General features: G+C 60.9%; 1 protein-coding gene across 5 annotated transcripts in view; it reads left to right on the forward strand.

Moving 5' to 3' along the window:
* SH3PXD2A (SH3 and PX domains 2A) overlaps positions 1-22369 on the forward strand; it is a 234593-nt gene that overhangs the window by 195563 nt on the left and 16661 nt on the right. For 3 of the 5 annotated variants that reach the window (XM_002718708.6, XM_008270470.5, XM_089314354.1), the window contains 3 exons: positions 12982-13095; positions 16307-16390; positions 20596-20713. In XM_002718708.6, coding sequence (XP_002718754.3) covers positions 12982-13095; positions 16307-16390; positions 20596-20713 — 316 coding nt within the window. The remainder of the gene's footprint in view (positions 1-12981; positions 13096-16306; positions 16391-20595; positions 20714-22369) is intronic. The other 2 variants (XM_002718709.6, XM_051824141.3) reach the window with 1 other exon arrangement.

The following is a 22369-nucleotide window of genomic DNA, read 5'->3' on the forward strand; positions in this document are numbered from 1 at the left end:
CTCTAGGGACGTAAACTGTGGACGAAAACTGTGGAGCAGCATTGTTGTCTTCGGGTGCTTGTCTCCAGCAGGCTGGGCAGGGCTGGGCCACATCCGGTCTTGGGCAGGAGGTCACACAGAGCAGGTATTGAGTCTGCCGGGTTTCCGGGATCCATGGCTGTGATAGCCCCTCTGCTGCCCTTGGCCTGGAGGGCAGGGGTGCTACAGTCGCCTTCCCCAGCCGTTATCCCCAAGTGACTACAGGAGCAAGCAGGTCAGGTGGCACTGTTTGTGTCTTTCAGCAGAGTGGGGTTTGAGGAAGCCGCCAAGGTTGCACGAGGCCTCAGGCCAAGGGTGGCTTTGGACCCAAGGGGCTGCAGGTTCTTCACCTGTGGCCACTTCTCAAGCAAAGCAGTGTTCCCCAGGGGGTGAGACTGGCAGGTGCAATGTTGGGTGGGGTTGAAGCCCACACATCACAAGAAGGCGGCTGCATTACTGTTTTCTTCTGCCACACAGTGGGTCAAGGGGAGGGTCTCCACTGGGGGCTCCTGTGTTATTAGCACCCCTGTGACACTGGTTGATGTCTTTTGTTGTTTTGATCATGAGAAAAATCTGACCCAGGCTTCTTATGTTGCTGGCACTTGCCTTCGTATCTTGTCAGACTTCATGGCATTGTTGTTTTTTTCCAGTTCTTTTTATTTACGCAAAGGGGTCCTGGTTTCCATGCAGTGTAGCATAGGAAAATATTGTTAAAAATGGATTTATTTATTTTTTTAAGTAAGGCCAATTTTAAGTAAACTAAGCAAACGCTAGGACAGGTGTGACTCAGGCAGGTTAATTGGGTGCCTGGTTTGCCATAACCCCTCAGGGTTTGGGGGATACAAAGTTAAAGGACCCCAAGTGGGACACTACTCCCGTGGTCCCCTAGGGTGACACCAGTGGCTCCCAAATTCCGACTGGGAAAGGAGCCTGGAAAAGCATCGGCGTCCGTGGTGGCTGCTCCCCACACCGCCTGGAAGAATCCACGTTGTCAGCGAGCTGCTGACGCCCGGCGGTGCAGGATTTTTGCAAGCCCTCTATTTAAAATTCCCCAGAAATGAAATAAGGAGCGTTTGGAGGGAGGGATGCCCCAGACAAATTACGGAGTAGGTTTGTTTTGTTTATGGAGCTGGTCTTTAAAGTTGAAATCGCCCCTGTTTTATTTTTGCCTGATTGGCAAGGGGCTGACCTGAGCCGGGACAGAGGCAGTGGTTGGCGACCCACGGCTTTCAGTTGAAACCCACTCAGCTCTGGGACTGAGGAGCTTCCGTTTTGAGCAGAGTGAGGGAAAGGGGGGAGTAGGCATACTTGTGCATGTGCACCTCTCAGGCACTTGAGTGAGCAGCTGGAAAGGATGAGGGAAACCTCCATGTTTCCAATGACCAGTAATGACCACGGGGTGCCCACGGCTCTGCTCCCCAGCGGCGGGTCTGTGTAAGGCAGCCAGCAGGCTGCTCAGGGCTCTCCTTTCATTCCAGTTTTCTCCGTGTGGCCCTAGCAGTGTAGACATCCCTGCAGGTGTCCACGGGGGATTGGCTCCAGGGCCCCCTACAGACCCCCAAACCCAGGGATGCTCGATTCCGTTATACAAAGCGGTGTCACCTTTGAATACAACCTCTGTATATCCTGCCGTCTTCTTAAATGGCCTGTAGATTATTTGTGATACCTACAAGTGTCAGTGCTGTATAACAGCTGTTACATCACGATGGTTAGGGAATGACAAGAAGTCTGCTCTTGTTCAGGGCTTCCCCCACCCCACACAACCCCAATACTCCAGGGACACAGAACTCTCAGAGCTGGGACCGATGACGGTACCTGCCGCCTCAGCGCTCCGTCTTCGGCCACTTCCTGCAGCCACCTTGAGTGACCAGGTATCTTTCTGGTCTAGGGTCTGTTTCCTGAAAAGTCCACCCGACACCATGGTGCTTGGGGTGACCTGGGGTAGGCAGAGACGCGGTATTGAGTGCTCGCGGGTCACATGGCAAGAGTTCGCCCAGCTTCAGCTCTCTTCTGGGTTCCCTGACTTATCCCAATGTAATGTTCATCTTTAGCCCCTCTCCAGCCGATCCCTCGGTAGCCGGGAGCCGGCAGTGGTGGCAGAGCTTGGATTTACCACGGAGCTTGGTTCTCACATGGGTGTGCGTTCACGGTTGGAGCCAGCAGTCCTAGTTGTTTGTTCCTGGTGGCAAGCAAGTTACTTTTATGGAAAAAAAAATCTTTAAAAATTGAGTTGATTTAATAATCTGTCTTTTGCAAACAACAGTGTAGTGTACACAGTTCAGGGACGTGCACGCTGTGGAAGTATCCGAGATTTGAGAAATGCTGATCTGGAGTCGCGCTCTCCTGGCGAAGCCCTCGCTCAGGTCCTGTGCCAGGCAGCTCTTTCAGTCCAGGAGTCCCTGCCTCACCCTGCCTTGTGCGCTCAGAGCAGAGGCAACCTGGAGGCGGGCCCCGAAAACCCGCCTGTGAGGGTGGCAGGGTGGAGACGCAGGTGAAGGCAGCTTGCCCTCACTGGGGGTGATTCATGTGTCAGATGAGATTTAGAGACCCAAGAAGGAGCAGGCAGCGCTGATCCCTTCTGCACGGGAATGAGTTGTGGGAGTGGTTTTCCAGGGTCTCTGGACGAGTGAGGTGCTGCGTACCAGATCTGGGCAGGAGCCTGGTGCTGCCGCTTTATAGCCATGCACCTTGGGCTAGTTTCCTATTACGGCTGTAGACTACACCAATCTGGGGGCAGACTGCTTCCTGCCCTCGTCCCAACATACTGTGCCCGGTGTCCTCAGAACCCCACTGCCCATCCTTGCTGCCAGCTGAGTGGTGACCACAGAACCCAAATTGCCCTGGACATGGCCAGCTTGCACCTAAGATTTTAGATGTAAGTAGTAGCAGGGCCCCTGCATTCACTCCGAGTATGGACAGCAGAACATGAGATCGCTTTACAGAACCACGTCCTTCCTGTCTTCATTTAAGGCTTTGTATCTTGCCAGATTTGACCTGTCGGGACCATCTGTGCAGGCCTTTTGTTTATTTATTTTTTGAAGATTTATTTATTTGAAAGGCAGAGTTACAGAGAGGCAGAGGGGGAGAGAGAGAGGTCTTCCATCTGCTGGTTCACTCCCTAAATAACTGTAATGGCCGGAGCTGGGCAGATCCAAAGCCAGGAGCTTCTTCTAGGTCTCCCATGGGGGTGGCAGGGACCCAAGCACTTGGGCCATTTTACGCTGATTTCCCAGGCGCATTAGCAGGGAGCTGGATTGGAAGTGGAGCAGCTGGGACTTGAACTGGCGCTCTTATGGGATGCCAGCACTGCAGGCGATGGACCTACCTACTAGGCCACAGTGCTGGCCAGCCCTGCCTTTTATTTTTTTCTCTAATCCTGGCACAGCTTTTGGCAAATGAGATAATGCCATGTGCACAACACCTGTCCTCATCCCAGGATGATTAAATCACCCGACAAGACAGGTTCCTAGCGGGGCCACCCGTCTGGGTTGTCTTTGGTCTGTCTGTCGGTTTATCAGCACAGCCCTGCAGCCCCTGGTCCTGGGGTGCCAGGGAAACCCCAGGTCTGTAGGTATTGGCTCTGGGACACCCCAGACCCATAGACCCCAAGTGCATCCTCCTATCTGGCCAGCACCACCTTGAGAGGCTCCACATTGTACGTGACTGGCCAGCTCTGCGGTTGCCGGTCTCTACCCTGGATTTCACCTCTTTCTTTGAAAGTCGGGACCTGTGCCCACTTTGTGTGCGCTGGCCTTGCTCCTAGCTCTGTCTTCCAAGGCGGCCGACACTGACCGCACTCGGCATCAGGTACCTGAGGGACTTTCTCCTGCAGCCGCTGAGCGAGTGCCCCACTGGTCAGCAGATACGTTGGGTCCCAATGCCCTCTTACTGTGGTTGCACGTGGAGCCGTGGTGGGGATCCAGCAAATCCTCCACCGGGCCCGCCCCCCACAGCCCTGGTTAGGAGACTCCCATTGCTCACTCGCTCTTAGCCCCAAACAGCAGGGGAGACGCCCCTTGTGTTAGTCTTGATGATTTCCCTGGGCTCTGCTTCTGACACTGGGACCTTCCTGACCCGGTTCGCGGAGTTCACGCCTCCCTGCCTTCTCACCCATGACTCCCGCTCCTCCATCACATCCCTCCCACCCACCCCTCTCAGGGTATGCACCTGCCTGGTCAGGGTTGGCTTTCTCCCGTCTCCTTCCTGTGCCACCTTCTGTCTGGAAGAGCCACAGGCTCACCACCCGCCTTTATCACCGGTTTCCTACAGGACAGTTGCTGTGAGGTGAATGCACTTCTCGTTTCCTTCTAGAAAAATCCGTGGCACAAAGTTGAGCCACGTGAACTCCTAACATTTTGCCTTTGCTCCTGCTGCTCCTCCCGTTGTATTGCCTTTCCGTCTCCTCTCTGGATTTCATCTGAGGGCTGGTCCCAGTCTCTTCTGGAAGATTCCCCCCCTGACTACTCAGTCCATTCCCTGGACAGCTGCACTCGCCTCAGCAGGCATTGGATCCCTGCTGCCACATCCCCCCATGTCCTGGGCACAGGCTGCATGGGTCACCCGCTGGCACCTGCCACACGCATCCTTATGCAGTGGCTTGACCTCTGGGCAGCTAGCCACTAGTCCCTCTGCTGCTCTGCCGTGTGGCCCTGTAGTCCCCGCACCCATGCCAGCACAGGAAGAGACCCACCACATGCTTTCAGTAAAGACCTTCTGAGGTCAAGGCCAAACAGTAGCGACAGCAGCAAGAGATGCTCCGCTCCCAAGACCCCAGCCCTGGCATCAGTCACAGGGGGCATTCGTGAGAATCCCCTGGGGTTTGCCCTTCCATGTTAGTGTTTACTCTCAGAGACTGGCTGCGACTCCGGCTCTGTCTGAGTGCTTCCACCTGATCCTTACCGTAGCCCCAGGGGATGTCGGGACTGCTCTGGTGTGCTTTACAGATGAGGAGAGAGGTGACTGCCCAAGGAGGTAGTGGAGCTGGGACTTAGCCCCAGGAAGCCCGGCGCTACAGCCAGTCCTCCAAACCATTCTTCTCCTCTACCTGTCATTCTCTAGTGGGCCCCGCTCTGCCTGCAAAAGCTCAAGCTGCCTTCTGGATGCCTCGCCTGTGACCTCAGCCCGCCCAGACCCACCAGCGCCCTGCGTGCTTGGCTGGACCCCAGCCCAGCGCTGGGCTTCTGAGCCGTCCAGGGAGGTGGGCAGGCTGGAGCCGGGGTGGGAGGAGGTGGCGGCAGCTCAGTGCTTGCTGTCTTCTTGCCATGGACTCCACAGAGCCTTCCAGATGGTGACGTAGCAGCTGTGCTAATGGTCTTGGAATCCAGGCCCCAGGCGCCCAGGGAGGGTTCTGGGGCTTTGGTGGACTCAGAGCCCCCTCCGGGGAAAGGGACAGTCCTGTGGTGATGGGGTGGATGTCAGGGGTCGCACCAGAGGGGTGGGGTGGGAAGGCAGGGGCAGGAGCTGTGTGGGTGCCCATGGGAGGGCTGGGGAGCCTCGCCCACTCCTGTTTGCTTTGGACCAAGGAGGTCGCATGCTGCGAGCTGGAGTGTGTCTTGGCGAGAGGCCCAGGTAACAGAGCTTTCTGACCAGGGGAGGCCTGGCCCGGCAAGGGCAGCCTTTCGCTGTTCTTAAAGGCGCCGCGTGCTGTGGGCAGCTTGTGTTTTCAGTTTCTCTGGCTCCTTGCAGGGAGAAGCCTTAGCTCTGCCCCCAAAGTCATGGGAAGGGCTCAGGCTGAGGCCAGGCCAGAAGTAGCCCCTTAGGGTCCAGCTGGAGCCAGGTGTGTGTGGCCAAGTGGGCAGTGCTGGTGACCTGGGCACTAGGGCCAGGCCCCTCTTTGGTCCCTTCCTCTTCTCAGTGTGCCTGTCGGGTACTCAAATTCTCTCCCTGTTCCCGCCTCCAAACCTGCTCGAGGGAGGAGCTTGGGAATACTGGACGTTGCAGCTTTCTGGGGAGGACAAGGCCTGGGCCACAGTGGAGGCATTTCTGGCAGCAGACTGGGGTGCTTGGTGAGGGCGGTGGTGGGAGGCACGTTGTCTCCTGAACGGTGAGGCTCATCTTGCCTCTGAACCCGTCATGTCTGTGCCCTGCAGCCCCAGGCCACTGCTGCTGGCCTCTGCAGCCAGTACACCATCGAGCCCTTGCCAGGTGCTGGGGGAGGAGGGCCCGATCCTGACTGTGCGCTGTCCACTGTGCGCCCACCTGCCTGCCAGGCGGCTGGCACATCCCGGTGCCCAGAGCATGCTTGCTGGGAGGAGAGCTGGTTGGGCACAGCCATGTCTCCGAGGCACAATGCCCCGGAAGTAGTTAATAGGATTCTGCAGGGCTGCTGCCCTGTCCCAGGTCACCCAGCCTGATGGGTGGGAAGCCAGGATCCCAACTGAGGTCTCGCCTGGGAGAGGCAGCTAAGAGGCATCCATGGCCAAGTCCAGGAGGGAGCAGCCCGAGAGGGTGGGGAGTGTGGAAGACTTATCTTGGCGTCTGGAGGGTTTCCAAGGGAAAGGAAGGAGCAGGGGTCCCCCACCCCCGCCAGCTGCCTTGTCCCAGGCTGAGCTGTGACCTCAGAGGACTTTATTAACATCCTAATTGTGTGCAGCTGGCCTCACTCTGGCCCTAATGAGCCCATTATCCTCCTTCCTTAAGGAGGCCATTGTGGCCTGGTCACCCTGGGGACAGCAGTGGCCTGGGAGTGCCTGTGGCTTCCTGCTGCCCCCAGGCAGGCTCAGCCCCCTTAGAGCTTCGGGCCCCCAACTTCTCTGTTTCTCTCTGTTGCCAGCCCTCCCCACACCATGCCAGCACCAGTTAGAGCTCACTAGGGAGGACTTGGACTGGGCTTAACGGGTAGACTCAAACATACGGCTCAGGCTGCTGGGCCAGGCCACTGACACCCATGCTGGCTGGAGACAGGGAGGGTCTGGTCCTTGGGCCCAAGCTTTAGCCTCTGGGGCCCGGAGAGGGCTCCTTCCTCAGCTGTGATGGGGATTGGGGTCGCCCTGCCCTGAGCTGGACACACTGGCCAGATGTCTTCTGTCCTTGGCCCCTGGACGAGTGTGTTCCAGGCCCATCGAGCAGGGCTGGCTGCATATGGCAGGGACAGCACTGCCCTGTCTGGGCTCTTGTTGCCTGGAAACTGCTGGGCCCTGGCTCTCTGGCACCAAGAAGACGTGGCCCTAATGGGAGGGGAGGCCTGCAGGAAGCAGCCTGCAGGGTACTGGCCAGTTTGGGGCTCTCTAAAGATGACTTCCCAGCTGGGGCTTAACCCTGAAGGCTGGGCCTGGAGACCCGGGCTGCAGGCTTTGTCAGGTGTGCGTGGGGCCCTCTCTCAGGGTTGCGCTATTGCATCTTCAACCACCCGGTCGAGGAAATGGGCTAAGGAACTGGCTTGGAGTTAGGGACCCTCTCCCTAGGGACTTGCAGAACCTAAGAGGTAGCCCTGGGCCTGGGTTCCTGCCTAGTGGGCGCCTGCTGTGTGCCAGGGGGCATTCTTCATCTTGCCTAATCCCCGCAGTGTCGAGGTTGTCCTGACCATTTTACAGATGAGGAAACTGAGGCTCAGAGTGCTTAAGGCCCTTTCCTGAGGCCACGGAGCAGGCAGCAGGGAGGGAGTCAGACTCGGTTCTCCGGCTCCCACGCTGCTGCTCTATGCCTTGGTATTTTTCATCTGCCAGGCTGCTGGCTGCGAGCTCAGCCCTGCCCTGGAGACAAAGCAGTTATGGGGCTTATAGTCGGGACAAGACTGATTCTTGGAGACCGTGAGGTGCTGCAAAGTAGGGGGTTGACAGCCGGGGCCTGGCTTCCTGGCTTTGATCCTGGCTTCCGCATCTGTGATCTCACAAGATGCTCGGGGAGGGAATAAAGTGGTGCAGGCAGGAAGAGCTTCGCACCTCTCGGCCCCAGCCGTTCTTGCCGGCTGTAACGCGTCCGTGCACAGGCAGGACTCTGTCCCCACTTGCGTGAGTGCCACCCCCACACAGCTGGGTATGTGTGCATGACCTGCCTTCCACGGAGGCAAACTTGTACCTCCCCCAGCACACAGAACTGTGCTCTGTAGGAAGGGATGCAAGGCCCTCACCCCATTGGGGTGAGCCCGGGAGCCCCGCAGGGCCGGCTGGTGGGCCACACCCAGAGGTGCAGGTCCTGTGTACCCCTCAGCAGAGCATCAGTGACTTGGATCAGGCGCTGCCGTCGCAGCAGCTGACGTCAGAGCCGCTGGCACCTGGGAGAGGCCGCTGTGTGACTGCTCCCAGGACTCCGGGGAGGTCCTCGTGGGGGCAGCTGGGCACCTCTGCCCACGTTCAGGTGCTGTTGGGACCTGTTCGTCTCCCGTGGCGGAGGTGCCCACAGTCAAGCCAGTGGCAGGCTCTTATCTGTAGCTGTCATCTCTGGCTCGGGGAGGATCTGACGCAGGAGGGACCTGAGACTGGCAGCCGCCCCGCCCCGCCCCGCACATGTCGGGGCTGGAGCAGGAGCCCAGGCTAGCATTCCCAGGGAAGGCCTTGAGGGGGTGACGCTGTAAAGCTCGAGCCTTGGGAGCATGGCTGGAGTGCGGGACCCTAAGTTGCTGTCGTGGGCTGAGGACGTGCTGGTGGTTGGCAGACCATGTGGCCCAAGTGCCCCCGCAGCTTCTAGTTGAATCGGTGATGTGAAATCGGACAGACTCGAGCCCTGGGCACATCCCTGGGGCATGCAGCAGCGGGAGGTGTAGAACCTCGTGGTACCTGCCCAGTGGGTGCCTCTGCCCTCTGGTCTTGGTCCGGCTCCTCCTGCATGCCGAGGCCTTCGGGGCAGAGAGAGGAGAGGAAGCTCCCTTGCTGCCTATGAGAGCAGACCCATCTGACACCTGGCTCTGGGCGTGGGAGGAAGTAACCTGTACATGGAAAGGTCCCCAAGAGTGAAGCAGGAGATGATGTTCCCAGCAAAGGGGCCTGAAACCTGGAGTTTTAAGGCCTTTGGAGTCAAGGAGACAGGATCCGTGCAGAGGGCCAGGCGAGGGTAAGAGGCCGGCAGCCTGGGGAACTTGCCCTGGACAAAGGCAAGCCCAGGTGGGATAGATGGAGAGAGTCCCCTATAGGGCAGGGATCACCTGCAGTGGATATCCCCCACACACCCAGCATCCCACAGGCCCTCTTGTGCCCACGGAGGGGGCTGCCTCCGTTGCCCCTACCAAGGAAGCCTTGGGGCTCTGACTCTCGGGAGATCTAAGTCTTAGATGACAGTGAGACCTCTCAAGTCACCTGCCTTCCTGAGAAACCTTGAACGTTTCCCGTGCAGACCAGCAGGGAGGAGGCGACTGTTCCGGAGGGTGGCCCTGGCAGGGGGCACACCTTGGAGTGGGGGGATCCTCAGGGAGACCCACAATTCCAAGCCACATGGCCCTGGAGCACATGGTCCTGTGTTTCCCACTGATGGTGAACTTGGGGGATCTGTCTCCAGGGAAGAAGGGTTATGTCTGAGGCCAGGCATCATGGGCACTGCCGTGGCCCACTGGAACATGGCTTTGGGGGTGAGTTTTGGAAGGGTTTGGTTGCAGTGTGACCCCAACTGTGCTTTTGGTGTGCAGACCTGGGGCTGGGAAGTCGGGTAAGAGCCTCCCGAGGGTGACTCCGCGTTGAGCAATGGGATGACCGTGCTTTGAGGATGACCGTGGTGAGCAGGAATTCGGGGAGTGACTCCTTGCCTGGAGTGGCGGGAGGCCCCCGTCCTCAGCTGCCAAGACCTATAGTCCAGGTGTCCACTTGACTTTTGTCTCCAAGTCTTGCCTCACAGCGGGAGACGACCTTCGGTCATGGTGTTCGGTGACCATCAGGATTGGTAGCAGTGAGGCTGCTCTTGGCGAATGATTGAAGCTCAGCTCCCAGTTAACTAACAAGAATAGAAAGTTCCTTGGCTCGTGACAAGGAGGAAGTCCAGTGGGATGGCCCAGCTGTAGCACACCTGGAACCAGGAGCTGACATGACACAAACAGGTGCCGACTCACTCTGCATCTCTCGGCTTCGCTGCTGCTTTATTGACTTGATCCTCAGGCTGCCTCCCCAGTGTGCCCCCTGCGGTGCCCAGTTCATGTGGGATGCAGGGTTCAGGTCCTCAGAGTTCCCGTGTGAGTGCTAAGGAGCTTTCCTGGGTCAGAGCAGACCCTGAACCATCATAGTCCCGACAGCTTCCAGATCAGCAGGAGGGGATGGCTGCAGGTGCCCCTGCGGGTGGCCCAGGAGGCAGTCAGGTGAGGCACGGCCTGCAGTGGGGCAGCCGGTGCCCTGCCCTGCAGCCAGCATCCGCTGGAGAGCAGGTGGCCCTGAGTTGTGGGATCCTGAGTGCTCCCCTAGAGGCTAGGAAAAGGGGGAGACTCCTGCCAAGTCCAGAGCCTACTGCTGCTTCGTCTTTGGCCATGGCTGCTTAGCAGCTGAGCCACTGAGATCCGGGCTTCCGGGAGGGTGGGGTGCTCCTCTGGGCTGCCTTCCCCATGGTCCCGTGTGTGACAGGCTCAGAATTTGCAAGCACCTGTGGGTGAGAGGAAGGTGGCCCACACCCACACAGCTTCGGTGAAAGACACGGGAATTGACTTCCCAAGTGGCCAGCCCTTGGCCTTCTGCCTCCTTCCAGCCGTTTCTGTGAAACCTCCTCATGGAGGAGACAGGGCCTGGGACCTCTGGAGAGCCCGTGGAGTTCAGAGGCTGGCTCACAGAGGTGGACAAAGCCCTCCCGCCATGTCAGCGAAATGCGGTCGGTCCTCCCAGCCTTGCTCCCCACGGGTGTGAGTGCAAGGAGCAGTGGAATGTCCAAGGCGTGAGCAGAGGTCAGCCGGGGCTCCCCAGGTGCCAGGAACCACTTCCTACAGCCCAGCCTTGGCTCCAGAGGGAGCCTCCCTCCGCCTCTGTAGCTGGTTCTTGAGGCCACTTGACACTCCGAGCGTGATCCAGAGCCTTCCTGAATTCTCGCTGCCACAAGCCGCCCGGATCCATCTTGTCAGCCAGAGGTAGAGTGAGTGCAGGTGTGTGGTACTCTAACCACCCTCTCCAGGCCCGAAAGCCAGGCAGTGCTGGTGGATGTCGGAGGCGTGTCCGCTAGCCCCCGGCCCGGCTCTGGCTACCAGCTGCCTCCCCGTAGGATGCTCAGTAACTTTAGCTGTTACCTATGCAGAGGTCAAACTCCCCTTCTTCATCTGCCCAGAGACCTGTTCAGTGTGCACATGAAGCCTGCCTGCCCTCTTCCGGCCTGGGCTTGTGGGCCCGGCGCAGGGGGTCTCGAGGCCTCTGGGGCGGAGGGCTCGGAACTGGCCTGGGCCTCTTCCACTGGAGACGCCCTGCCAAGCAAGGTCCTGCAGGGCTGCGCACTCGCTCAGCCAGGGCCCCACTGCCCCACGTGGCTCGCCTGGGTCAGCTGATAGCTTGTGGTCTAGTGCCAGTCACTCTGTGCCGTGGCGGCTCATTCACCTGCATACGTTGTCCTGACAGAAACACGGCTGGAGGTGGCCTGGGCAGTCTGGGAAGCGGGCGATCTCGGGAGACACAGGCTGGGAGCAGGAGGGAGAAGCTGAGGTTAGATTCATGGCAGCGCCTCCCCCGTATCAGGGGCTTGTCCCTGGTTCTTTGACTACAGTGATGTGACTCACTGGCCCAGGCCACTTTTACATGGGCTATCGGGCGAAGGCCATGCTCACTGGGGTTGGCAGGGCTTAGGGGAGGGAGGTGGCCACAGGGAGCAGAGGGCCATAGACCTGGGGTTGGTAGGAGGGGGTTCCACTGCCCCTCCCCCTCCCACCCCAGGCAGGACTGGACAGGGCCTATGGTCCATGGCAGCAGCCCACAGGGGCTCTGGGCCATGGTGTTGGAGCCAGCGGCCCTCTACGTTAGAGGAAACCCAGACCCCCAAAGGTCATGACCTCACTGAGGTCCCTGAGCCAAACAGGCCTGACCCTGAGCGTCCAGACCCTGGCCCTGGGCATTCCAGGGGCTTTGCAGTGCGAGCAGAGGGTTGGGGGAGCCCCTCAGAAGGGGACAACGACCAAGCACATTCGGGACCGGAACAGAGGCTGTTAGCAAACCCAGGTGTGCCGTGCAGGGCAGGGGGCACTGAACTGAAGACCTGGGGGGTGAGCCCTGGGTCCCAAGGGAAAAGGCCCCGAGGTCCCCCTTCAGTGGGAGGCCTCTCCTCTCCTCCCCACCAGCGTCCTCATGGCGGCCATCAGGCCTTAGGTGGACGGTGCCGGGGCCCCAAGTGCTGCCCCGTGGGAGCCCTGGGGTCTCCTGATGGGAATGGAGAGCCAGCTGGTGCCGGGTTACCAGGGGACAGAGGAGCAGTGGCCAGGAGGGAGGGACCAGGGGGTCGTGAGGGAGAGAGGCTTCTGAGAGGGATTCAGGGATGGCCAGGGGCTCCCAGGCCCCGCGGGCTTGCAGCACTTGGCTCAGTTAGGTGTTGAAAGAACAAGCAAGTGAGCAGAGAACATGAATGAGCCTTATGGCTGGCTGTCCTGGGAGGGTGGGGGTGGCACGCGCCGCTGTGCCTGTGTGCTGGGGGTGAGGTGTCCACAGCTTGGGGAGGGCAACTGTGGCTCTCTCGTCCCGTGGGAAGTGCCACTGACCTGTGCCCAGGATAGGACGCTCTGAGGAGGCCCACGAGACCTCCGTGCCTGGATGCCTCCGGCCAAACCTGCGGTCCCGATGGGTCTGAAGACCCTGGCTGGTCTCTGAGGCTGACCGGGGCTCCCTTGGCCTTTCCCACAAACTGATTGTCACATGCCGGGTGCATCTTTGTTTCTGATCCATTTTAAAAATGTTTCTCGTTAAACTTCGGTGTGGATCACCTTGCATCAGGCCCTTTCTGCTCAGGGCATGCGCTGGTCTTTCCTGCCTGAGAAGAAACCAGGTTCTCCAAGACTGGACCTGGCCAGGCCCTGCCCTCTGCCCCACCCCAGCGCCAGCCCACCTCTGCTCGGCTCTCATGGCCCCGCTGTCTCTGTCCCCTCTGCAGGCTGGTGGTTCGTGAGCACCTCTGAGGAGCAGGGCTGGGTCCCTGCCACCTACCTGGAGGCGCAGAATGGGACTCGGGACGACTCGGACATCAGCACCTCCAAGACGGGAGAAGGTGAGGTCCTGCGGGCTCACAAGGAGGGGAGGGCGGGGGGGGCAGCTGCCCACCTCTGGAGTCAGTCTCATTCAAGACCTCTCTCCCACGCTTCTCCCTAAACACAAGAGAAGTCCCAAGGGGAGCTGGGCCACATCCCAGCCTCGTCCCTGGGCTCCTGCCTCACTGAGCCCCCGCAAGCTCCCTTCCCGTGCCAGGCCTCTCCCCTTCCTGGGGTGCCTGCCTGGCCAAGGCACAGACAGGGCAGGTCTGTGAGCCAGCACTCGGCGGCCCCGGCCAGGCCCGGCACAGTCAGCCTGTGATTAGCTCTGGCTCTGTGAGGCTTCTCTGCGTCTTTCTCCTTGTTCTTCAAAGTGCCCGGCTCTGCCCCGAGCTGGCTCTGGCCTGGCCGCACCGCCGAGCCCTGGATGTTGGGCCACCCCTGGTTCCTGGCTGCCTCTCCTAAGGCCTCCCACACCTCCCATGGCCTGGCAGCAGCAAGTCGTTCCCTGACAGTCGATGGGGACGGTTGAGATGGACGTGTCTGAGAGGCAGAGGGTGCCCCCCTGGGGTAAGGCCACCTCCAGGCCGCTCCTTCCCCCCACTCCCCGGCCCCAGCCAAAGTCAATAGCCAAGCGCCAGCTCCATGTTTATCCTTCCCCGAAATGGCAGTGACTGGGCTGGCCAGCGGGGCCCCACCCTTCCTCCCGTGTCCACACTGGGTTTCAGCCCTTGACCAGAGCCAGTGACAGGGTTCCTGGTTCTGGCTGCTCCCTCAGCCCTGGACCAGGTCTACACCCCTATCCCAGACTCTGCTTCCCTTGCACCCTGCTCTGGTCTGGCCCAGGTTGCCCACCGGCTGCAGGCTCCCCTGCCCCCCAGTTTCGTGTTCTGCCTGGCGCACCAGGGCTTCTCAGAAACAGTAGCACTCAGAACACCAGGTGTACCAAGGGTCCCTGCTCCCCCTGGGAGGACCCTGTCCCCGTCTCTGTTTCTCCAACCAGGGGAGTTTTGTGCTTGTCCTGGTTGGGTTGGGTTGGGACCCTGGTTGGTCATTGTTGTTTACGGGCCTCAGCGCCACACACCTCTGCATGATGCATTTGCTTGTGAGCTGTGGACACGGCTCTGTGCTCAGCTCAAGGAGCCTGTGTGTGGAAAGGCTGTAGCCCAAGGTCGAAGCAGAGATGGGGGGTAGGTGGCGGAGGGCCTGGTGCCGAGCAGGCTGGAGTCCAGCACATGGGAGGGCCCACATGCCAACCTGGACGGAGCAGGGAGTGGGTGCACTGCATGGAATAAGCAACAGCCAGGTAGTGGGGAGGAGTTTACCCCTGGTGGGGTCATGGAAGGAAGGGTGTGCGTGCACACATGTGCACCCAGGGTCATCGGCTTTCCTCCATGTGCCTCTGGTCTGGCAGAACTTCTGACCGCACTTGGGTAGCTGCAGACTCCATCATCACCTGTGGGCATCTCGTGCCCAGGTCTACAGAAGAGCTCAGGGCTGGGCACTCCACCCAGGGCCCCCCACTACTGTGCCATGTCTGCCAGTCTGTGCCAGCAGCCGAGATGAGCCCAGCCTGTTTGCCTCTCTGTGGCCATCTCGTGTTGGTCCCCTGGGCCCTGTAGGCAGAGATGGGCAGCCCCCGTCCTGTCAAAGCTTTCCTAACGGCTCAGGCTTTGGTGCTGGGCACAGACAAGAGCCAGTTGGCTGTTTGGTTTACCTGCATTGCCAGGTGCTCTGGTGTCCATCTGTGTCTCTGTTGAAGCCCCGTGTGCTCCATGGGGTTCAGAAATACTTGCCACGGGTGTAGGCATTGAGGGCCTCTTGCTCACCACAGTGATGAGAGCAGGCCCAACATTTGCAGGTGCTCTAGTGAACTGTGGCATCCGTCTCCTCTCCGAGGTGGGGACGTGGAGGCCAGAGAAGTCTGTTACCTCCTCGAGCTGAGGTTAGTTCGTGGCAGAGCCAAGCTTCGAACCCAGTTCCCGGCCTGTGACCCAGAGCCACTGGCAGGGTCCTGTCTTCTTTCTTGGTGGGCTGGCATTGGACCATGGCTGTCCGCACGGCTGCTCTACTAGTGAACGGAGGCCCAGGCACCAGGCCCTGCCAGCTGTCTCCCCTCTTGTGGCCTTGCCTGTTGTGAGCAGAGGAGGGAGGAGAGCAGTGGCCCAGGTGAGAGTCTAGGCCCTGTAGCCAGCTGCCTCCCAGGGCACACAGGTGGCCACTGTGGGGCCTGACTGCCGCCCCCACCTCCTGGCCTCTGCCCAGGCGCCCTGCTCACAAGAGGCAGGTCAGAAGGCCTCTGTGGGTTTGGCCCAGACGTGCCTGGACACTTGCACCCTAACTCCTGGCTTTGCTTCCACTCCCCAGACAGGGGCAGCCAGCAGCTCACCTGGTGGCATCAGGTGGTGGGGCAGGGTCTTCTCTACCCAAGAGTCCCATCAGAAGGCTGGGGCCCCTGGAGCTGAGGTGTGTAGGGGTAGAGGAGCTTAGAACTGGGCAGCGGCCACCAAAGGACCATGCAGGTGGTCACCCCCAGAAAACGTGCTACAGGCAAAAGGGGGCTCAGACAGCGAAATATTGGGCAGACGAGACCTCTGACATCACAAGTCTGCATGGAGGACCTGAGTGGAGGAGTGGGGCCAGGGCCTGGGGCTCCTGCCCATGTGTATTCCTCTTGGCAGACATGGCCGGGGACACAGCCCATGACAGAGACACGAGGCCAAGCCCTTGCTCTCAGCATGCAGTGAGGACGAGCCAGAAAGCATAAGACGCCCAGAGTGGGTAGAGCCCCGTGCCCACTTCAGGGGCTTCCAGGTCTCTTAGAAGTGCTTGCTCCTCCCCGGTGGTACTTGGTCACGGGAGCACGTTCCTAGTCAGTGGGTGGGTGCAGGTCCAGGCATGGGGGCTGCCGCTTGGTCCAGCCCCAGTGAGACGGGGACGGGAGCTCTCCATCCCGAGGACTGCCCGGCAGCACCAGGCTGGAGCCCGGGCCCCTCTCTACCTCTGTTTAGCCCTTCCTGGGCTCTCGGGCATAACATCACCCGGCAGGTCGGCCCCTCCAGCTGGAGTGTGCCCTTGGCTCAGTCCCTGTGGTGCTAACCCAGCAGTGGGGGCTCCCCAGCCTCCGTCCCACCCCTGCCCTCCCCTCCCCTCCATCCCATCTCATCTTCATCTCCATTCTCTCCACCGGTTCCCGTTGGCCGCGTGCTCCATCGCCATCTCCCACACCAGTGTCCAAGAGACGCAAGGCCCATCTGCGGCGCCTGGATCGCCGGTGGACCCTGGGCGGGATGGTCAACAGGCAGCACAGCCGAGGTGACCGGTTCTCCTCCCCGCGGCTGCCGCCTGCCTCTCGCCTCTCACTAACGCCCCTCCTGTGTGCGTGCTGTGCTCCGCCCACGGCCTCCTCACTCACCCGGAGCCTGGGTCCAGTCTCTTCTCTCGCCTCCTGCGGCTGGGGGGCGGGACTGTACAAGGGCTGCTTGGGAATCCGGGTGGCACAGGGGGCAGCTCTGGCTTGCCAGTGTCCTGGGGCTGGGGACACAGCTGGGGGTCTCCCAGAAAGAAGGAGGGGTCTCTAAGGAAGGGCCCGTAGGCTACAGGTGAAGGAAGCTGCCCACCCACCCTGCCCATCCTCCACGGCCCCCTTGGCCAAGCTGCTCTAACAGTTGCCTGGGAGCAGAGCGGAAGGGACCAGCCCTCTCCCTCCTGCTTCAGCCATCCCTGCAGAAAGTAGACACAGGGCAAAGGCGAAGTGAGCCTGGCACCAGGGTGCAGCCCGACCGAGCTCTGCCAAGGTGTCAGGCCCAGCCGGGAGCACCAGCTCCAGGGGCTTCAGGAGGGGCCTGGTGAAGAGGATTCCTGGGGGGCCACAGGTTGATGGAGACCTGAGACGTTTGCGGGTGCAGAGCTTTCTGGCCCAGGGCCTTTCCCCCAGCCAGGAGAGGAGGGCTGGGTCTCTGGACAAACCCCTAAGCAGCTGCAGGCCCCGAGGCCAGCGGTGGGTGGCCGGTTGCCCCTGCGCCTCAGGGAGCAGACTGTGTGTGCCCCTTGCTGGCCGTCTCCCGCAAGGGCGTGTCCTCAGCATTGGCCCTCCTGGAGCACAGGGGTGCCCCTGACGCACCCCGCCCTCCGAGTGTGTTTCTAAATGACAGAGTATGTGCCGGTGTCTGCCCCAGCCCAAGGCAGCAGGAAGCCAGGACTCTCGGGTGGCCATAGCATATGGCAGCTCAGCATCCAAGCCAGAGCACGGGCCTTGAAGAGCCCAGCTTGGGCTGAGGGCAGAGCGTGGGCTGGCCCGGGGGGGTCGGGGGGAGAGCTGATGCAGGGCAGAGGGCAAGTTATAGAAACCCTCCCAGCTGCATGTAAATCTAAGGCCACTCTAAAGTTAGAAGGGAGGGGTAACACTGCAGGAGGCTGGCCCAGAAGCGCAGTGGGGACTAACGTTTGGCCTGCCTTGGTGACCACAGGTATGACCCCGATACTCCTCCCCCAAACACACACACATGCACACACACACACACAGCTCACACCTGCAGCGTGGGCACGCACTCAGAAATACACATACGTAATTCCAGGCATGCAGCTGCTAGTAGTCTGTGCCACGTGCGTGCTGTTTGTGTGCTCACAGACGCTTTGTGCACACAACTAGCTGCCTGGTTACAGCACACGTGCACCTGCAGCAGCATCCACGAGAACTCACACAGCTTCCTGCACCCAAAGCCTCGTACCGGGTCTGTACAGGGGAGGGAGTGCCAGTGGCAGGCCACTCGATGTGTGTAGACACAGCCAACACAAGCAAGCACAGGCTCGTGGCCTCCCTGTACCTTGTAAATAAGAGACCCATGCAATCCAAGTCTCTGCCCTCTGCGCTAAGCTGAGCCAGGAAGCCAAGGGGCCCTTGCGGAGAGCTGGCTGGGAGATGCTCGGTGGTAACCGTGGAGCAGGCAGAGAGGCAGGCAGTGCACAGCTCGCCGGATGACGGGGCGAGAGGAAGCCCTAATCCCCCTGCCCCTCTCCCCATCCCCTCAGCCCGCCTGTGGCAGGGGGGCCCCAGAGACTGCTGACAGAGGGGAAAGTGTGTGGAAAGAGGAGGCTTTTGTGGCTTGGAAACTAGGACTCCCGGCCCCTGCCTCCTAAACCAAAACAGGCCCGTCCACCTCCCTCCACCCCACTGGGCACCCGGCAGCTGCCTGGCCAGCCCTTAGCAGAGCAGGGTGCCCAGAGCTCACGGCCTCCCTCCCTCCCTCCCTCCGTGTCCTAAGTGTGTGGGGGGGGGTCTCTTACCGTGGGCACCCTGAGCCACCTGAGTGACTCAGTCACCCACTGAGGACGCCTCCACCTCTGGGCTTTCTCGCATCTGCCCCCACTGCTAGGTCTGACGGAGGACGTCTCTGCTGGTCCCATGGGACACCTGAGACCACCCCCCCGGGGGGGGGCATGTCCCTGGAGGTGTCTTCATCTCTGTTGTCCCAGCCAGCTGGGGCAGAAATCTAGTACCAGGAGGCTTTGCTCTGCCTGTCCTGGCTCCGCTCCCTCCTGCCTGAAACCTGTGCAGTGAGCAGGGCAGGACGAGCCTCTGACCAGGAAGGCATCACTCCCAGACACCCATGGTGGCCACAGCTTCAGGGCCCCAAACCATGAGGCCTTTAGCTGGAGCAGCTCAACGTTACTGCCTGGAACCGATAGCCCCGGTTCTGCCCCCAGCTCCTCTGAGAAGGCGGAAGACAGCAGGTGTCTCCATGGCTCGAGACTGCCCACCACACACACCCTGGTAGCTGTGCAGGCTTGGGCCTGGAAGGTCTGGGAGGCTGAGCCCACATCAGGGCAGGGATCCTGTAATCTTCCCATGAGAGGGGCTGTCCTCTCTCTCTGCACAAGCAACCTTGCCTAGGAAAACTTTAATGATGGCTTCCTGCTCGAACCACAGGCTTGTAAAAATAGCCCGGCAGGAACAAAGGCAAAATGTGGAGCCCAGGCCTCGCCTCGCCCTAACCTCAGAGCCCTGGATTCCCAGCGCCTGGTGTTGCCCCTCTGGCTGCTGCCTGGGCCAGGATTGGCCGTGCCCCACTGGAAAATGGAGCGGGACCAGGAGCAGGCGGGGAGAGCCCTGAGCCGCCTCCAAAGCCCGAGTCAGAGTCTGGCTTGGACCAGCAGCCTTCGTAGACGGCCTTGGCAGTGACCCCGGCCGGGCAGGAGCCACGGGAGCAAGACCCTCCTCAGCCCCTGCTGAGAACTCCTGCAAGGGAGGGGCACGGGCCGCAGAGAGGTGCAGCACTCACCCTCTGGGTTTGGGCTTTGGCCAGCAAACCATCCATCCCTTGCCCAGCCCAGCAGGACAGCTGCTTCCGCCCCAAGGGAGGCTGCTATCTGGGCCCAGCACGGGGCTGCGGACAGGACCCTGATAATCCAGGGGAGAATGAACAGACGGCCTCTTCTCCAACCTCCCCCGAAGCTGCAGGAGGCCCAGGCAAGCTGCCCGGCAGCGTCCTGCCAGCAGTCCGGGGTGGCTATCGCCGCCCGGCAGGCGTCTTGGGGGCTGGCTTCTCTCCATGCTGAGCTCACTCACCCCTGCTGAGCTCACTCACCCCTGCCTTTATCTTCAGCAGTGCAGTCAGCCTCTGGGGAACAGCCAGGAGGGGAAGGCATCGCGGTCAGGTTGACCCTCCTGCAGGGCACGGCCAGGTGGCTGGATCTTCCCGCTTCCGCCTCTGCTGCCTCCTGAGCCCTGGGCGGTCTCACCCCGAGTGCAGTGCCTCCCTGGGGGACTGAGGGTAGGAAGAGGGAGCCTAGTGGGACATCCTGGTGCTGAGGCCTCCCCAGCTCCCTCCGTGATGCCACGGGCGCCCCAGCCTGGTACTTTGGGAAACCCTGAACCAGGACCTTGGAGTTCCAACCAGGAGAGCAGAGCAGCGTCAGCTGGGCACGCTGGCCCCGGAGGCACGCAGGTGCTGCCCAAGTGTGGTGTCTTGCATTCTCACGGTCACTTGGCCAAAGTGCATGTGTTCCACAGCATCCCCTCGGGGTGGCCTTCCCCGGGTGGGTGCCTGGCAGGCCGAGGAAGCTGAGAGTGCATCTGGGACCTAGGTGGAAGCCCCCATTTCCTAGGAGGGGCATGCAGGAGCCTCAGGTCATTCAGGGGGTACCCAACGTTGGCTCCCGACTTGGACCCCGCGAGAAGCCATTTCCTCCTAACCCAGCCTTCGGCCCTGGCAGCTTCTGTGTCTCATCAGGCTGGGAGAGCCAACTCCATGCTGCCCAGAGCCTCGCGGGGCAGCCTGGGGGTCCTGAGTGACTTAGGCAAATGCTGGGCGCAGCGGCGGCCCCTGCCTGTCTGCCCTCCCATCCCCACCCCTGAGGTCTGGCCCTTCCCTTCCGCCAGAGAAGCCAGAGCTGACCCTGTGCGCTTGACAAGCAGCTGAGCAAGGCCAGGGCGGGAGGCGGAGGCAGGAAGTTGTACCTGCACCCTGGCCTCAAGTAATCTGGCTTTCTTGCTTCCTCGATACCCTGGCCATCCCCAGAGGAGAAGTATGTCACTGTGCAGCCGTACACCAGCCAAAGCAAGGACGAGATTGGCTTCGAGAAGGGCGTCACTGTGGAGGTGATCCGGAAGAACTTGGAGGGCTGGTGGTACATCAGGTAGGAGCCCCAGCAGAGGAGGGAGACACCACGCTTCCGGGGCCCTGGGCAGCAGAGCCACGTGCAGAGTGACCATGGCTACCCGGCGGCAGGTCATTACTGGCAGCAGCTGCGTGGGCTGGCTGCCCGGGCTCTGCACGGCAGGAAGGCTCCAGCAGAGCCTGCAGCTTGCTTCCTGGGATGCGCACAGCAGGGCTGAGCCCCGCAGCTGGGACAGGGGCCACGGCTCGGCTCGGCTCAGCTCGGCTCGGCTCGCAGGCGGTGGTGCATCCCCTTCCCGCGTGTCTGCCAGGAGAGCTCAGCACATCTGCGTCTGGTTTGCTGTGTCTGGCCTTGGCTGTCCGGCCTGCTCTGCGGCGAGAGCTGCCTGGAGCGCTGGCATCCACCGGCCTTGCCGGGACAGCCTCTGCTGTCTGCGGGGCTGGGCCTGGGGCCTGGGTGTCCCTGGCAGACGCAGGTCCCTCCTGTGGGGCTGGTCGGGAGTTTGAGGCAGAAGTGAGCCCAGCCCAGCCCAGCTAGAGCCACCAGAGGCCTCTTCCTTCCCCTGCCCTCCCCGTCTCCCAGGACTCAGAAACTCACCTGGGATGGGACATGGGAGCTTCCCGCTGGAAGCAAAGGCAAGCCAGTGGGCGTCGTGCGCCATTACCTGGCCGAGACCTCCCCTCCATGGGGACTTGGTCTTTGTAAACTCACAGTCCCCTTGAGTGGGCACACGGCCCAGCTTCTCTCATCTGCCTGTGGCCCAAGGCACTGGCCAGGCGGGGCAGCCCTGGACCTGCTGTGGGTGGGGCATGTGTTCTGAGCGGCCTCCCGCAGGGGCCAGGACCGTGCTGTGGTCCCCCGTGACCGCGGCCTTGCCTGTGCAGAGGTTCCTGTGTGCTGAGGAATAGGACGGGGGGCCACAGGCTACATGGGATTGAGCCTTAGCAAGCCTCGAGAACACAGACGGGCTGAGGTGGCCCTTTCTGTCGCGCTTGGTGCGATGGGACCAGGTCCCTGGACTTCCGTGTTCTCTGGGCAGTGGGAGCTAGAGCCGACCCCCAAATCTGGCCACCATGAGTCGACGTGGACAGGCCAGCGAGCGTCCTAGCAGCCTCTGGCCAAGCCCCCTTGCCTGGAAGCTGTGTACAACGCTGCTTTGTGATTTTTTTATATTTTATTCTGTACTTTTTAAAATGACCTGCGGAGTCCCCCTGAGCTGCCTCCGGTCACCTCTTGTTCCTATGGCCTAGTCCCTGAGCCAGTGGGAGCTAGAACGGAGAAAACCCTGCTGAGAAGGTTCCACCTTAAGAAGGCTGCCAGACACCCCCTTAAATATGCCATTTCCCAGCATTCCAGGCTCTGTGTTGATCCTCCTTTCCTGTCTTTCTCCTCCTCCTCCATCCCTGCGCACGCACACGCGCGCACACATACACACACACACACACACACATGCATACGCATGCACGCGCCCACGCACACACCCCTACCCCTCGCACTCCCTCCCTCTGCAGCCAGCTTCCCTCTGGAGCCATTCCCTGCTCCGAGCTGGAAAGCAGATGTGAGCAGAGCCGGCCCCAGGATACACAGCGGTCCTGCCTTCCCTGCCGTGCTCTGCTGGGGTCTGATGTTATCAGGAGTGCTAGGGCTTTGAACGGGAGCCCCCAGGGCTCAAGC

The sequence above is a fragment of the Oryctolagus cuniculus genome, chromosome 15, assembly GCF_051225735.1.
Source record: "Oryctolagus cuniculus isolate XC-2025 breed Fujian yellow rabbit chromosome 15, ASM5122573v1, whole genome shotgun sequence".
Taxonomy (NCBI): Eukaryota; Metazoa; Chordata; class Mammalia; order Lagomorpha; family Leporidae; genus Oryctolagus; species Oryctolagus cuniculus.